Below are 18,151 nucleotides of genomic sequence, written 5' to 3'. Positions count from 1 at the left end.
TTTGGGAGGGGTGCATTCATAGAAGCACTAAGAAACTCTCACCCATCGACTTGTTCCACAAGATTATTTACTGCCTCCATCCTACTTTGCCAAAAGGTTTAGCTGCGTTTGGAATTGTGGCATCAATTTATCATTCATCACTGCATATCTACCCCTGCTTTCCTCCTCCCATGAGCTGAAAGCTCACACATATTGTTCTCCTCTACCCGTTTTATCCTCACACCAAAGCTGCAGGGTAGGTTTGACTAAGAGAGACCAACTGGATCAAGGTCACACAGTGAGCTTCATGGCTGGGTGGGGATTTGGACCTAAATTTTTGTACTGTAACCACTATACCACAGTGCCTCTCAAGTCAATGTGCAATGCATGCACATCCTCCAACCATATGAGGTTTTTATATGTACTCATAGAAATGTAAGCAGCTGAATCTCAAGAGGTGTCCAGAACACTGTCTAGTCTTCTTGTGCTAAATGAGTTTCAGTTATTAAGGCTTGAGGATGTGGGAGAACATTTGGTTTGGTCTGGACAACCACCTGTGTACTTGACCCTTGAGCCTCATGGCTGAGGGAAACGGGCGGGGAGGGGAGAGCCAGCTGGGAAGTGATTGGTGGCTTTTTTGAGATGGGTGGTCCCTGTCTGCTTAAAGGAGGCAATGGTAAGACCACTCCTTAAGATACCCTCCCACTTCTAGGGGGGTTTGGCAAAAGCAAGGCCTGGAAACGATGCCTTATGAGGAACGGCTAAGGGAGCTGGGCATGTTTAGCCTGGAGAAGAGGAGGTTAAGGGGTGATATGATAGCCATGTTCAAATATATAAAAGGATGTCACATAGAGGAGGGAGAAAGGTTGTTTTCTGCTGCTCCAGAGAAGCGGACACGGAGCAATGGATCCAAACTACAAGAAAGAAGATTCTACCTAAACATTAGGAAGAACTTCCTGACAGTAAGAGCTGTTCAACAGTGGAATTTGCTGCCAAGGAGTGTGGTGGAGTCTCCTTCTTTGGAGGTCTTTAAGCAGAGGCTTGACAACCATATGTCAGGAGTGCTCTGATGGTGTTTCCTGCTTGGCAGGGGGTTGGACTCGACGGCCCTTGTGGTCTCTTCCAACTCTATGATTCTATGATTCTAGGTTGGTGACTGGAGGAGGAAAGGGGATCATTACCAAGGGTCAGTTGCTGGTAATGCTTTTATTTTCTTTCTCCTTTCCTTTTAGAGTGTAGCATGGCTTATGTGCTTGAGTCATCTTGGAGCTCTATGGATAGCATATTGCTGTTGACATCTGTCTGTCTTGAGAGACAATGGAGTGTGTCTCCATGGGTGAAGTCAAACTGCTGCATTAGCAGCGCTGAAGTGACCTTCCCTGGGCATGAGCCTGGGCAGTGTGTCTGGGTATTCTGGGCTGCCCAGTTAAGATCTCCCTCTCAGACTTGATGAGGTGGTCCAAAGGAAAGGAAAGCAATATGTTTGGCACCAGCTTGGCTAAAGAAGTTGCCCGAAGGAGGTGTACAAGGTGCCATCCAACTGCCTTAGGGGCTCCACTCTGGATTTGTGTAGGGTTTGCCCCTTAGCCTTTCCTTCTTCCAAAGATATCCCTAAAGACAGTGGAGGTTTAGGATCAGAATTTTCCTTCCTAGTCAAGCTACCTTCCCAGGTTGACAAGCCCCATCTGCCCCTTGCTTCCCTCTACAAGACACACAGAAGCTGCCTTTTTTATGGTTGGACCCACCGTTGGTCTCATCCATTCAATCTTCTCCCATTGACCTCAAGAATGAAATGAACGCAGCTCCAGCCTCAACAGTTCAGCCTGTATCATCTTGAAGGGCTTTCTAGCTCTGCAACTTCATGATTGCATTGCCATTCTGATCCAAAAAAAAACACCACTGATATTGTGGAAGACCTCATTTCAATGCTCAGGAGTGAGTGAGGACCTCCAAGTCCCCCCTAGGAAAGCAGCCCTATGATTGAATTGGTATTCTGGTCCTTAGATGCCATCAGTATTGCACAAGGTCAAGGGATTGAGATTGATGGCCTCTTCTTGGTTTACTACTCTGTGGGTTGGATGCAGACTGAGGATGGAATCCCACACAGAACAAAATGAATGTTCTGTCAGTGCAAAGATTTCTGCTTGGGCAATGGAATATTCGCCCACTCTCCATTCCATGAACCCCTTAAATCTGTTCTAGGGTGTTCACCCAACCCTTCAGAGCAGATTTGGGGAGACCACAGGGGGAAGAAGGAGGGAAACTCCTGTTGCACTGAGGGGACAGGTTAGTTAAATAATACCGAGAGTTAGTTGAACTTGAACTCCATAGATGACTAACTTGTCCTATTGAATTCAAAGGGTCCCAAATGCAACTAACTTCCTCTGGGTCCTCTATGTCTCCATCTGCCCCAAAGCCAGAAGCACCACACAACTTCACTGCCTGTTTCTCAATAAACGGGCTTTTGATGTATCTGGGTGCCTTTGCAAAATGTGCTGCATATCATTGTTTCTCATGTAATCAGACAGCAGCACTAATAATCAACATGTCCTTACCACCATGGCAAGCACTTATCGCTGGCGAGAACAAAATCCCAGGAAATGTGCTGTGTGCTCTGTCATCTGTCACTTGGCAATCTTGAATGATTAATGTCTATCTGTGCTTACAAGAGGCAAAGTATAATGCTCCCTAGGAGGCTCCAGCGCCGCAGGCAAACTGTGGCAGGCAAAATGGATGAATCCCAGTGGGACGCAGGCACATGTGGGTGAGCATGACAAGCTCCCACCAGTGATGCGCTAGGAAAAGGAATAGATGGGCTGGTAGAACTCTTGGGGCTTTGCTTAGCTCAGAAGGGCTTATTCTCATTCTGGGACTATGGAATCTGAGTGTTTCTCTTACCTGCCTAATTAATCACTGCAGGCCTTCCAACAGTTTAAAATGTTCCATTCTCATACAGAGCAAGAGGCTGTGATGGTTTGGGTACCCGTAAGGCACCTATTGGATGGTGCCCTGTACCTGTATGCCAAGGGTGGCCAATGTGGTGCCCTGGAGATGTTGTGGACTACAGAACCCATCATCCCCCACCATGCTGGCTGGAGCTGATGGGAATGACTGTCCAAAACATCTACAGGGCATCACATCGACTACCTCGACTGAATGCAAAAATAGAACGGATCTTATGAAGGGACTTGAGCACATTTTGGTTGTAGGGCATGCCAAATAACCCCAAACTGAATGTCCAAATGTGGCCTCCCAGGTTTTGCTTTCCAGACTTTGGAGCTCTACCCAGGCCACAAACCCTCTACGCTTGTTCTGCACCCTCAGGTGCTTTTGTCTGGCTGGAACATGTCCTTGAATGATGACAGTGTCTCTTTCTTTCCTGTAAGGAGGAAGGAAAGGTGCAAGTGGGTGCAGAAACCTCTAGACTTTGCGTGGCTTGAATGTAGCCAACTATACACAGATAAGTATCATGTCCATTGCTCTGGCCGCTTTCCCTCTAGCCCCAACCACCACTGACGTGATTTCCATGAAGGAATCAGCCTCTAGGCTGCAAAAGGTTCCCCATCCCCGTGTTAAATAAAAGAAGCCATATGCATTTGAAAACGTGCCATAGGATTTTTAATGAAAAAATTAGAAAAAGTGCATTTATTTTACACTACAGTAAATGATTCTCTCTCTGTATTTTTTTTCCTCTTGTTTTGTAAAGACATTGTAAAATATATACAGGGTTGCTTAGTGCATTCATTACAAAAAGAAAGATGCAATCCCTTGCATAAATTACATATATTTTACAGGGGTTCGCTGTCTACTTGGACTTGTAAACATTGGTGTGGTACAGTTTTCATTCTTTAGGTAAGCTGCAATACATCATTTTTTTTCTGCTCATCCAACTGTTAAGCCACTCTGCTGAATCAAGTACGGCATTTGAAGGCCATGTGTGAGGTCTACCTCTCCCAACATGGAGAAGGCCAGTAAAAAAAATGAAATTGAGACACAACTGTCATTTAATTTAATTCACATACTAACACAATTCAACTTGTTGCTTCTGACCTGCTCTTCTTCCTCTTGACATTCTGTTTTGAAATGCAAAGCACTGGACTTCTTTCTCCATATGGGTCTTTTCCTTGGGAGCAAAAACTCAACCAAGAGCACTATGGTACCTTAAAGACAAATCATTTCATTGTGCATTGAGCTTCCATGGGATAGAGGGGTATGTGGAATCCTCCTCAAGAATTTTACTAGTCCTCTGAAATGTGGGGTGAGAGGTTTTCTCCCCTTCTTCGAATGTTCCATATGAATCAAGAACCTTCAGATTTGCCTGGAAATGTCATTTCAGGGAAAGGTCAATGGCCAACCAGGGATACCATTCCTTAGCAATTTCATTATTATTATTATTCCTTAAATTTCTTCAGATGTTTTACCTGTGCAGGAAAAACCTTGCTTGAGCAGGAACAGCAACCTCACCTTGAGACTGGCCACTCTAGAGCCTGCTTCAACTCTTGCCTTTAGTGCGCAATGCTAATTTAAGCACTTATATCCTGTATTTGTAGGCAAAAGCACCTTACAATATAATCTCACTAACGTAATAAATAAATGCAATGTGAATAGCTCCTGTCACAATGAATATGATAGTCTTTTAGGTACCATGGGATTATTTTCTTTGCCACATCTGCTGTGCGGGCTAGAAGCTGGCTAGAAGCTGTTAATCTCCAGAGGAATTGCATTGTGAATGGCACCCTTGAGGTAAGATCTCCCCTCCCCAAGATATCATCTAGGAAGATCCACCACCACACAGATCAGGGCCATCATACTGTGGTTTGCCCAACTCTTGCTCCTTGTCATTGTTGTTGATCATCAGGTGATGGCTTTGACCCATGCAATAAATGTACCTTCCTGGGTGCTGTTGCAGTAAGGGGAAGAATGATCCAAAGGGATGTCATTTCCATGGCACCCACTCAGCTCTGCCATGGCTACTCATCCATAATTTGTTCCTTGGGACAGATTTTCAGCATAGTCCATGGTGGAGGTAGTCAACCTTCAGATGTTACTGGCTTATGACTCCCATCAGCCCTGGTGAGTGTGGCCAATGGTCAGGAATTATGGGAATTGTAGTCCAGCAACATCTGAAGGGCACCACACTGTCTGTCTCTAGTCCATGGACTTTAATTCTTGTCCCTCTTTCCCCAGCCATTTCTCTTCTATGCTCTGCACAGAAAATATACCACTCAGATTAAGGACATTTTCTTTTTGATAATGCCACTGGAAAATGCTGCTTTGTCTTCTTTCCACTCCAGGAATGGGGAACCTGAGATGCTGTGGAGCTCCTAACACCCTTCAGCCCTAACCAGCATGACCAATGGTCAGGGATGGTGGGAGTCAAGTCATAGTCCAGCAACATCAGAAGGGCTCCTGGTGCCTCACCCCTGTCCTGCGTACATCGTGCAAAAAGTACAAAAATGCAACCGAAGTGTCAGGAGAGACAGCATCAACGCACACCCATGCGCGCACACTCACACACACACACAATAATTGCAGGCTCTCAACCCGGTTGAACACCTTTCGTGCGTTTGCTTTGGAAGAAATCCAAGAACTTCTGTATAAAAGCCACTGGGACACAATTTGAACACTTTTTATCCCTGCTTCTCGTAGATACAACAGTAAGCTGAAAGAAGAAATTGCACCTTAAAGAGACAGTCTCTCCATGCTTTTTGACTTGCTGGGAACGGCAATCACAAGGACCCATTTTCCCCATAATATATCGAACTGACTATCTGTAATCCACTTTATGAACTGGAATTATCTATGATAAAAGGACTCGCCATGCAGAGGCAAGTGGTACCCTAAGTGTGTTTAAATTGTGTTCCAAGGAATGACAAGCTTCTTCTGCCTGTTACTACTCTTCAGTGAGAAGATCATACATGGTGGACAAGCTTCCTTAAAAGATAGCTTGTCCATCAATATGCTCTCTCTTTTGGATGTGGATGGGAGTGGTAGATATTAACCTGAAGCTAAACTGAGACCTCCTGCAAAGGCCTCTTTGGCATGCACAAGAATTCCCTGAAGGCAGAAAGTTGGGAAACTGCTCACCTAATACCCAGTGACTAGTGGAGGTATGTTTCTGAATGACAGTTGCTGGGAAACACCCATGCTAGGGACATCATGTTTATATCAGATTTAAGCTTAAACTAATAGGGAAAGCTGAAGCATACCCTCCAACATCTGTCCAATGAAAATAGGGACGTCCTATTCAACCACAACAATACTTTTATTATTTATACCCACACCCATCTGACTGGGTTGCTCCAGCCACTCTGGGTGGCTTCCAACATATATAAAAACGTAATAAAATATTAAACTTTTTTTAAAAATTTCCCTATACAGGGCTGCCTTCAGATGTCTTCTAACAGTTGTATAGTTATTTATCTCCTTAGCTTGGAGGTGGAATAGCTCCATACCCTCTAATGAAAATAGGAATGTCCTACCAACATTTCTCTGATGAAAATAGGGACACCCTAATGAGTGCTCACTGGAAGGACAGATCCTGAAGCTGAGGCTCCAAGACTTTGGCCACCTCATGAGAAGAGAAGACTTCCTGGAAAAGAGTCTGATGTTGGGAAAGATGGAGGGCACAAGGAGAAGGGGACAACAGAGGACGAGATGGTTGGATAGTGTTCTCGAAGCTACCAGCATGAGTTTGACCAAACTGCAGGAGGCAGTGGAAAACAGGAGTGCCTGGCGTGCTCTGGTCCATGGGGTCATGAAGAGTCGGACACGACTAAATGACTAAACAACAACAATGGAACATTACAGGATCAAATCAGAAACTGGAAGAGCTTCTGTAAATCCGGGACTGTCCCTGGAAAATAGGGACACTTGGAGGGTCTGCTGAAGCCGTGGGGGAGCTGGAGACAGGGTGGGGAAATGCAAACCCTTTCTCACAAACCAATCCTCATTCTGGATTAGACTCCAGAAAATAATATTTAAAAACTGAAAGAAATGAAGCATAAGGTCCCTGCTGGATCAAGCCACAGGTCCAGCATCCTACTCTCACAGTGGCCAACCAGATTCCCCAGTGGAGATCCTGCAAAGAGGTCTTTGGTGCAACAACTGCACTCTCCCCACTTGTGATTCCAGGAACTGGTATTCAGAGACAAACTGCCTCTAAGAGTGGAGGAGAAAGCTGCACAAATCCTGACTTGGGCCTCTGGTTAGCCTCTGATTTAGAGACAAGGAACCTTGGGACATGCAACCTTTTGAGCAAATTGTCTTTCCACTTTAGTTCCCCCTCTCCCTCTCTTGTCTTTAAATCAATCCGCACACTCCTATTGCCAGCAGTAATTAGTGGCGCTATTTTCTTTCCCCAGGGTTCTTTCCCACAACATCATGCTCTTCATTAATGCGCAATGAGAGGGAGAAGCGCTACACAGTAATGGTTCCATCTGATTGAATGTGCCTCTGAAAGGGCAAGCTAAGGCATCAGTTCGAAAGCGCGGCGGGGATAACAAACAGGGGTGAAAAATAGCCAAGCATGAAACAAGCGACATCAGGTCTTTAACAAGGAATCTGCCTTCTGCCCTTCTGGGATGCTGTGATCCTGGTAGACACCCTTCCACAAGCTCTTCTGCACACTGAACAGGGTATTTATCAAAGCCACCAAACTAGTATAATCAGAAGTTAGGGGAGGAAAAGATGCATTTCAGAGCACATTTTCAATTACTGGAGCCGCGACTCAATCTGCTCACAGAAAGAGCCGGCAAATGATAAATCCCGTCACTCTGCAGGATGGGTTCTGCTTTTTCAAACAGAGCCCAGACAACATGGCTTGCAGCGATGAATATTAATTACCCAAAAGACTGCACCTATTAATCTTGGCTTGGAGTCTTCTTCTTTCTTGGGGGTGGGGGGCAAAGCTGTTGTGGGTGTTGACATATAGCACTGTGCCATACATGATCAGTAGGCAAGGTAGGGAAAGGTTGACAAGACAATTAAGTAAAAATGAAATGCGCTAGGGGTGAGATCTTTGTTAATTACAATATCCATTCATCACAACCATAAAAGGGAGGGAGAGGAGAGGGAGGGAGGCTTGGATCTGGACGTAGGCTCATAAAATATGTTTCCAATTATTATTGAGAGCCCGTGTGTCCTGCTGGTTAGAGCAAGGGTCACCACTGTAATACCTCCAGATGTTCTGGATTACAACTCCCATTAGCTCCAGCCAGAATGGTCAATGGCCATGGATGATGGCAGCTATAGTCTTAAACATCTGGAGGGCTTGACATTGACTACACCCTGGATTAGAGTACTGGATTAGGCCAGCAATGACATAAATTCAGATATCCAATGAACTATAAAACTTACAGAGTGGTCTTGACACGGTCGCTTGCTTGCTCTCAGTCTAAACTTCCTAAGTGAGTTGTTCTAAAGATGAAAAGGCATGGATTTATATGCTGTCTTTGAACTCTTTGAAAAAAGAGGTCGGATATAAATATAATAAAGGTAAAGGTAAAGGTACCCCTGCCCATACGGGCCAGTCTTGACAGATTCTAGGGTTGTGCGCTCATCTCACTCTAGAGGCCGGGAGCCGGCGCTGTCCGCAGACACTTCCGGGTCACGTGGCCAAAGTGACAAGCTGCATCTGGCGAACCAGCGCAGCACACGGAACGCCGTTTACCTTCCCGCTAGAAAGCGGTCCCTATTAATCTACTTGCACCCGGGGGTGCTTTCGAACTGCTAGGTTGCCAGGCGCTGGGACCGAACGACAGGAGCGCACCCCACCACGGGGATTCGAACCGCCGACCATGCGATCGGCAAGTCCTAGGCACTGAGGTTTTACCCACAGCGCCACCCGCATCCCTATAAATATAATAAACCAATCCAATTCTGGTTCAAAAGCATGAATGGGGACCTGTGACCCTCCAGCTATGGTTGGGTCACAACTCCCATAATCCCTGACTACTCTCCATGATGGTTGAGGCTGATGGTCGTTGGAATCCAACAACTTCTGGAGGGCCACAGGTTCTCCATCCCTGACCTGAAGTCTAGGTAACACCACTGAAAATGAACGATTGCAATTACGTGTCGCACATATCCACCTCATTCTGCCAAATTTTCATGCGGAGCTGCTGCACTTCTGGTCTTCCTCGCTCATTTCCATGGATTCAGCCAATCCATTCAGACAAAGGAATACGTGTCCCCTTCCAACTCTACAATTCAATGATTCAGCGATCAACTCTCTCTTATTGAAATGACTGGAGGAATGCTCTTTGCATTCCGGAGCTGTTGCACCCAGCTGTAACAAACCATGGCAAGCCGATTAACAAACAAACAATGGTGTTGGTTCAATGCAACCAATGCAGGGTCAGTAAAATAATGCTTTGATTAGCACCATTATCAGAACCTGACTTGTAGCAGGTCGGGCTGCTTATCCATCTTTGGTATTGTCTCCTCAGAGAGGCAACAGTGCTCTAGCAACTCAGGGGAGGGTTTTGAATGTTCTCTATCACTTCCTCCCTAACCTATGTGCCCATGTCCTGCTTGCGAATATCCCATTGACATCTGGTTAGCCACTGTGGGAACAGGATGCTAGACTAAATGGGCCTTTGGTTTGATCCACCAAGCATTTGTTTATTTTTAGTACACTGTTAGACCATTTGCAAATTCACCCCCAAAGCTATTTCTGAGTTTTCATTACATCCACAAAGACTGGGAATATGGTTTGTTTTTAAATGCAAATGGATCCTCTGTACTCTGATGGTTTCATATTTCATTGGGTTATGCTGTAAACCAGAACACCTGATTGGAATAATGAGTCGAGATGAAATACTTATTGGCTCATTCAAAGCAATATTTCTGATCAAATTTCATGCATTTGCATTCACAATCAGGTTTTGTGTCCCTGCTACCATCTTGCAGTGGATATTCCACATCCGTCTTAATTATCTGCACTTTAATTATTTGCAGCTTCTATTCGGAGGAGGGGGACTTTAATTTAGTTGTGAAAAATCAAACTAAGTGAGAAAAGATTTCCATAGTGAATTCAAACTTCAGTCAATTTTTCTACGGCTCATCTCTGTTGCTGTCCTCTGTTACCCTGCTCCTACAGCTCTATATCCTCTCATTTTCCAGCAAGAATGTTGATATTTTAAAAGGATGCTGTTAAAATGGGCAGTTCCTCTTCTGTGTTTCTTTTCCTTTTCAAATCTTGAAATGACATTGTGCTCCACATTGTTGAAATTAGCAACACTTGGATTTAAATTTGTGTAATATCCCAGTCAGCAACAGAACCTCATTAAAATCTACATTAAAAAGTCCATAACATTAGTGCAATGGACAGATTCCAGCGACCCTTTCTATTTGCATTTCCCTAGTAAAAGGCTTTAAATGAATATCTTAATTAGACCCTGGATATTAGCAAGAACATTACACAAAGTAAAATTATGCCATAAACCTCAGATCTGGTCTATTTCCTTCATAATTCTTCCGCTGGCCTCCATGCTTTTAATAGTTGGAAAATGTTTCCTTTTTTAAATCTCTTGTTCCTTTCATTGATCGTTCTTTTAAGCTTAACCAGTCTCATCTCACATGTTTCCAGCTACCAAATATATAGTCAGCTAGGTCATGATGTGCGATTCAGCATTCTTGAAAGGGCAGCCTTGTGATTTCTGATCCCACCCTACCATTAGACATAATGAGGCAGTTACTTCAGGCAAAAGATCATGAGGGCTTATAAGGTACTATCCTTTCCCCTGCTCAGCTGTCCCCTTCTGTTGAACTACACAATTGTGTGCACCCCTTAAAACAGTCTGATTTCTCCAAGAGTGGCAGAAGACATCATCCTATTCCACAGCTTCTATACAATGGTACATCAGTTTTCAAACATCTCGGAAGTCGAATGTTTCAGTTTTCGAACACCAAAAACCTGGAAGTAACTGCTTTGGTTTCCAAACACTTTTTTGAAGTTGAACGTGTCACGCAGCTTCTGTATCAAGTTTTCCGGAAGTAAATGCTTCCAGAAGTAACTGCTTCAGTTTTTGAACATTTCGGAAGTCAAACGGTCTTCCGGAACGGATTACGTTCAAAAACCGAGGTACCACTGTATATAGAATGGACACTGTATTATCCTTTACCTCCTGCAGCAAAATGTCTTGGACGTTGTGCCCACACAGGAATGAGTGAAAAGGAGAATTGGACTAGAACCACCAAGTTTCACTAAGAGATGAGATTGAAATATAGCCATGGTCGCAGTGAAACTTGGTGGTCAGAGTTGGCCATCACTCAAGCAGGGATTTTTCACATGTCTACCACAGAATTCATATTTTCTTATGAATGTTTTGTATTATTTTACATAAAATAGTTAAATGGGGTATTTTAAAAAAAATTAAGCTGTTTAAAAATTTTGTTAAATAAATATAATAAAATATATCTCATTCAATCAAATTAAAAATACAGTGGTACCTCTTGTGGCATTTGCCCTCCTAGGTGACATCATGCTGGGTCATAAAGAAAGGGTTAAATGAGTGTGAAGTGATTGGCAAGTGGGAACCCAAGGGGAGGAGTTAGAGCTTGAGTTAGTGTTGTTGAGGAGTCAGTCGGGTGTTAGAGAAGAGAGAGAGAGGATAAGTCTGTGGGTTGGGCTAGTTTGATGTGAGAAAGTGAGAGAATCTGTTAAGAGGAGTCAGATAGACAGTTGGGATAATCAGAAGTTATTAGGAAGGTATAGGCCGGTAAAGAAACTAAGATTAAGAAACTGACAAGAAAAATTATCTGAAAGCATAAACTTATTAATGCTTATAAAATAAACTTGCTTATTTGGTTTAATGTTAACAACTGTCTGGACTCCGTGTGTTCCCGAGGGAAACGGGTTGGTGGTAGCAGGGAAGCTAATCACAGTGGTGGCACAGGGATCAATAGACCGTCAATTGTCCGGGGACCCTGTGTGATCGCCACACCTCTGGATGCGAACGGGATCCGTTCCGGAGCCCCATTTGCATCCTGAAGCGAACGCAACCCGCATCTGCACGTGTGTGAGTCGTGATTCGCCGCTTCCGCGCATGCGCCTGGCATCATTTTGAGTGTCTGCACATGCGCGAGCGGCGAAACCCAGAAGTAACGCTTTCCGTTACTTCCGGGTTGTCATGGAGCGCAACCCAAAAACACTCAACCTGAAGCATATTTAACCCGAGGTACGACTGTAGCAGTATTATGTTTACTATTATTATAGTTAATGACTTCGTTCTGGCCAATATTGCACTTCATGCATCATTTTTGGTGCTACTGGTTGATATTAAGCGACAACTGAAAAGAAGCTGGTGTGTCAGAGGGCAGAGCCTGCAGCAAAGAAAGCTATTTTCACCTCAGATAAGCAACACTTGGTAGCACTGATGACCCCAGTGTTGTGGAATGCTCACCCTGCTGAAACGCAAGGGGTCCTATCTGCATTGGCATTCCGCGGGCTCTTGCAAACGCGCTTGTTGTCACAACCCCCTGATCTCCTGACCTAAACCGCCCATCTTAATTGCTGTTTTAACTGTTGTGCTGTTTCAAAGGAATTGTTTATTGCACCTTTTAATTGCGGGATGTATATTTTAATGTTTTGATGTGGCACTGTTTTATTGCTTGTCTCCATTCTGTGCGTTTATATTCTGTAAATGGTTTTATATTTCTAAAACCACTTACAAGCCGCTTTGGCAATGAAGTCGTATATAAATAAATTAATAATGTTTAGCCTCAATAATAATAACTCTTTCAAGGAAAAACAACACAGTTGAAAGATAAGGAAGAAGTAAGGAGTCAAAATGAGGTGGAGGGAAGTCACATGCAAAGAATAATTATTATATTTTTGGTTTATGTTTGTGTATAAGAAAATACATGTTGAAGAATGAATGGAATATGTATATGAATAACCAACTTAAAAACTCAATATTTTTTTTTATAAAAAAAGAGAGGGAGAATGTGCAAGCAATTGCTTTAAATTCGGAAGTAAGTTCACCAGAATAAAGCACTTTTCCTGCCTAGAAAATAACAACAACAACAACTCTTGCATGTGCTTACAGGTCCTCAGCCACCAAGCTGTTTTGTAAGATGTGTGGTGGTGAAGTAATTTGGGGTGTGGGTGGGGAGTGACAACAGAACATGGGTTACCTCTAACCGCCTCAGCTGTGTCTCCCTTCCCATCAAACAAAATTTCCTCCTGCCTGGCGAATAGGCTTAAAAATCAGCTTCCGCTGGCAGCAATGGATGCTGTTTTTTAAAAGCATAATTGAACTCTAGCTGTCTGCAGGCTACATGTCAAGGTCCCTGTGGCCAACAGTTCCTCGGCCCTGATATTGTACAGTGGAGATACTGGGTTTTTTTTGCTCTATAAGACTCACTTTTTCCCTCCTAAAAGGGGGAAATGTGTGTGTGTCTTATGGAGCAAATGCAGGCTGCACAGCTATCCCAGAAGCCAGAACAGCAAGAGGGATTGCTGCTTTTGCTGCGCAGCGATCCCTCTTGCTGTTCTGGCTTCTGAGATTCAGAATATTTTTTTTTCTTGTTTTCCTCCTCCAAAAACTAGGTTCGTCTTGTGGTCTGGTGCATCTTATAGAGCGAAAAATACAGTAGTTTCCCCATTCTCAAAAATAAACATGTCATCATAAGTGTATTGTTTATTTCACTTCACCCCTCGTTCTGCAATTTTACAATTTCCCCTTACACTGGGCCAGAGGGTACAAGAAATGGAAGTGATGAATACTAGGCCTTCAAATCTCTATATTTACCAAGTGAGAAAGATGAACCAATATAGAAAACTCCAGACCCTGAAGCCTTGTGAAAGTCTTTTGCTGAGGCCATTGCAACCCTCAGAAAATCACAGCATCATATTAGCCTTCTGCTTGCCTTGCTTCATTATGGCATGTCTCATCCCTGCTTTGCAGCTTGCTCTGTCAAAAACATTTTAACCATGCCCTGAGCAAACTAAATCCCTCCCTTCCTCGCTCTGGTGCTGATATGTAACACGATAGGATAAACTGGATTGTTACATAATGGTTCAAACACAGGCACAAAACACAGAATGGCCATTGGGCTGATGAAAAGCACAGTTGCGTTGGGAGCAACTGAATGATCCCTTCGCAGACCCAATGCAGACATACAGCAGAATTGCCATCTCACAAAAATGAGGCTGATTGGCTGGAAGGATGCCAAGCCAGAACAGGGACTCTTGCAGAGACAGCAACAGGTAAGCATCTTCATGTCATGGGGGTACTTAGCGCTCAGATAAGCTTTCCATTCTAAATGAGCCCATTTCCCTAACTGTTTTGGAATTTCTGGACTGCAAGTACGCCTCACCATTAAGCCAGTGCTTCCTAGATCTTGTATTCCTTGAACAAAACGTTTCGAAGAGCTGCTCTCAAGTCGCTAAAGCAACTCAATTCCAGTCCAATCATTCAAAGGGTCAAAGCAGAGCAAGTATTGACACCCGCAGTTGCCTCAATTGAACACATTTGGTCAGCAAAAGATTGTCAGGGTTTAAACGTTCCCAGAAGGTCAAAGCATGAGACACTCTCTCTTGAATCCTTCCTGAGGCCAACGAAGGCTTTCCGTTATTTACAAATCAAAAGCATTTAGAGACGATCTTTTATTATAATAATAATTTAAAACAAGGAATGCCCTTTTTTTTTATATAAGAAAAAGAGGGGGGGGATACACCCACCTCTGTATACCATCCTTGTCCAAGCATTCCCAAAAATATAATTCCTATGCATGCATCTGATGCTGCACACGTTACACACATTCAGGCTCTCTCACTCACACACACACACAAGCACATGATAACATAATTTTATACAAAACTGTATAAATAAGAAATAATAAAATAGATACTCTTCAGTTCCAACGATTCCCCCCTCAGAAAAGAAAAACCCTCTGTGTTGTGGCATATAGTTGGAACAATAACAAAGAATTAAAAGAAACCATATTATTTGCTTTAGGGTATTAATCCTATCTTTTCAAGGGTTTTGTTTTCCTCTTGTATTGTCTTAATGCATACCAGTTCTACAAAATGCATGCTGTAGATTTTTTAAAAAATATATGTTTGGGGGGTTATTTTTTGTAAGGATTTGATCTGGCAAGCAAAAGCAATCCTTCTTTCCTGCCTTGAACCTTTCTGGAAACAAAACATCTAATAAAATCTAGCATTTTAAAAAAAATTAAAAATCACCATGATACACTTGGTATATTGACCGTTTATGGTGCATGCTTGACTCAGCAAACGGAACAAAAGAGAATAGCAGCTTTTTCCCGTTCCCACAGCCCCTGCCATGTTTTGGAAGCCAAAAAGCAGGCCAGAATACAAGTTCTTCAAAGGAAGAATCGAAAGGAAACAAAACCAATACCTGATGCTTTGATATATACTTTGTTAGTCACATGGCACTGGTAGTGGAATTGTGCGTGTGCACCTATACCCTAACCCAGACACGCTACACACAAGCACACTCGTGCTCTCTCACTCTCTCTCACACACACACACAGAGTGACCTGCTTGTGAAGGAAAAGAGTTCATTAGGTCAAAAAGTGCCCCAGGGCACATTGAAAGCTCCCAGCTAATATGTGCAACTTTGGAATTTGGATACCCACTTCCCATCACCTCGAATCTTCAGACTACCGAGGGGCGGGGACATAAATGTAAGGCATACTTTGCTCCAGAGCTGAGTCTCAGAGGAAGGATGTCTCTTCCTTTGCTTGATTTCCTTGATTAATCTTAGCCTCGCTCTGACTTACACGAGGAATTCCTTTAAAAAAAACCAAAACCAAAACCAATCTTAGGAATAAAAGATCAAAACCCCCAAGGACAAAGGACTTCAGATGGACTTGCGCCGTCTCATCAGCCTGTGGCTGTCTGTGAAGCTGTTCAAGCCAGGAGAGATGGAGCTCACAGGGGATGGGAAAAGGCTGTTTTTTAATGTGCTTGGCGAGATCTCCTCTATCTTGTAGGAGATAGAGTGAAAGTACTGGAGGTTCAACTTGGAGCTGAAGGAGTTTTGGTGGGACACAACCCGGCTGGTGTATTCATGGGACCTGTAGCACATGCAGGAGCAATCCGACTGGAGGTCCGTCACCTCGGCCTTGTACCTCGGCCGCCCATGCTGGGAATCTTCTTGGATGTGGATGATCATGCTGTTACGGTTCCCTGCCTGGGAGGCACGTTCCTCAGCCTCCCGCCTCTCTTCCTCGATGTTCATGAACAACCTGAGAACAACCAGATTGAGGAATGCCCCAATGACTGTCAAGCCTACTAGGATGTACATAAAGCTAAAGGCCACGTAGAGCGGCTTCCTCTGGAGGGCTCCTTTCGTCTGAAGGGCCACGTAGTCCCCAAACCCTATTGTAGTCAATGTTATAAAGCAGTAGTAGAAGGCCTGGAAAAAGCTCCACTCCTCACAGTGGGAGAAGGCCGCTGCTCCTATGCAGAGGGTCCCTATGCATGAAAAGAATCCGACGGCCACCATGTTCTCCATGGAGACATCAGTGCTCCTCATCCTGCAGCACCTTTTCATCCGCTGCAAGAGGTACTTGACAAAGGTGTTCATGCGTTCGCCAAGGCTCTGGAACATGACCAGGGTCAACGGGATGCCCAGGGCAGCGTAGCACATGCAGAAAGCCTTCCCAGCATTTGTTCCTGGGGCAGCATGCCCATAACCTGGAGAAGCAAAAGACAAAAACAGGTGAGTGACCAAGGAGGGAGGGAAGGAGGGGTGGCTGCTCCTAGGTGGAGCTACCCATCACAGATGGACTTTGGTCTTTCACATTTCAGTAGCACCCTGTGCAAGCCCCAAAATCAGCTCACATATTCCACTTCTTGCCTTCTGTTCTGTTCAATTCACTACGTCATAGTTGCAATGCCCTGCTGTCCCCTGCTAGGCTCAATACCCAGCACAGTGGAACAAGTCGCCCTGCCCTAAATCTTCTTCTGTACCCATTCCAAATGCCCTACACATGTCTACTGTAAAGGAGAAACAGAACTGTGTGTCATCATGGTGCCCAAAACACTCCCCAAGCATCACCCACTGAAGACAACCATCCAAGTAGAACCAGAACCACTGCAGAACAGTTCTGCTCACCCCCAACTCGGACAGCTGCTCCAGAAGTATACCATTGTTGATGATATTGAAAGCCACTGAGAGGTCAGGGACGATTAACAGGGGCACATTGCCCCTGTCTCTCTTCTGACAGAGGTCATCATAGAAGGTAACCATGACCGTTTCTGTGCCAAAGCCAGGCTGAAACCCCGATTGAAATGGATCTAGAAGATCAGTCTCCTCCAAGAGCACCTGGATCTGGTCAACGGCCATCCACCCAAGTACCTTACCCCCAAAAGGGAGGTTGGCAGCTGACCAGTAATTACTTAGGCTCTCAAAATCTATGGATGGTTTCTTGAGAAGTGGTCTTATCACTGCCTCCTTCAAACAGGCAAGAACCACCTGCCTGATATTGCTGTATCATAGCAATATGATATTGCTATATCACAGCAATAGTAGTGAAAAGTGAGCTTTTAACTAATGGTAGCAACAGCAGCTGCAGCAATAAATCCATGCCAAGATCTCCTCCTCCTCCATTTGCAGGATCTGAATGCAAATTGTGTGCTGCTGATTTTGCTTCCCTTTGAATTCACTTTTTCAGGCAATATGGGACCCACACTGCTATTCAAAACCGGAATGGAAGAAGCTTCACAAGCATTCTTCATCGTCATTCCATGGTAATGGAAATTCACCTTCCTTCGTGGGGCAATCTCTCCTTTTGACAACAGCATAAAGCTGGGGGTGGAGGGGGGTGAACTATGCCAAACCCTCATGACTCAGACATTTCTTATGCTGGCTGCAGCCTGAGATGGCAGATAACGACAGAGGAATAATTACATCTGAAACTTAAAACAGACGTATTAGGAGGGGGAGGGTATGGTCATGACTGAGGTAACACACAAACTGCTTTTCCTCCAGGGAAATGGTGGCAAAGAGTGGCGTAGATCTTAGGAATAACTCCAGTAATCCTTTCGGCATGCTGAATTTTCCTTAGCTCAGTTGTACTAGACGCTTAAAGGCCATTGTACGTAGACTGTGTATCTGAAGCATTTAAGCTGCTCTTGACTCAGGTTGCCCCATCATCTTCAGTCATGGTAGCAGACAAGCCCTTTCAGTAG

At 44.3% G+C, this 18,151-nt stretch overlaps 2 protein-coding genes across 3 annotated transcripts in view; one reads left to right on the top strand and one right to left on the bottom strand.

Moving 5' to 3' along the window:
* The window catches only part of LOC310682170 (mas-related G-protein coupled receptor member H-like), a 381,144-nt gene that overhangs the window by 254,944 nt on the left and 108,049 nt on the right, over positions 1-18,151 (top strand). The window lies entirely within an intron of this gene.
* Positions 11,248-18,151, bottom strand: part of KCNK9 (potassium two pore domain channel subfamily K member 9) — an 87,294-nt gene continuing 80,390 nt past the window's right edge. Inside the window, exons 3-5 of the mRNA XM_083450599.1 lie at positions 13,577-16,654; positions 11,928-13,320; positions 11,248-11,433 (exon numbers count right to left, since the gene is read on the bottom strand). Coding sequence (XP_083306725.1) covers positions 15,816-16,654 — 839 coding nt within the window. The 3' untranslated portion in view covers positions 11,248-11,433; positions 11,928-13,320; positions 13,577-15,815. The remainder of the gene's footprint in view (positions 11,434-11,927; positions 13,321-13,576; positions 16,655-18,151) is intronic.

Source organism: Podarcis tiliguerta (assembly GCF_965153285.1).
Source record: "Podarcis tiliguerta genome assembly, chromosome: 7".
In the NCBI taxonomy this organism is placed as follows: domain Eukaryota; kingdom Metazoa; phylum Chordata; class Lepidosauria; order Squamata; family Lacertidae; genus Podarcis; species Podarcis tiliguerta.
Note: the sequence above shows the minus strand (reverse complement) of the source record. Positions and strands in the feature narration are given on the sequence as shown.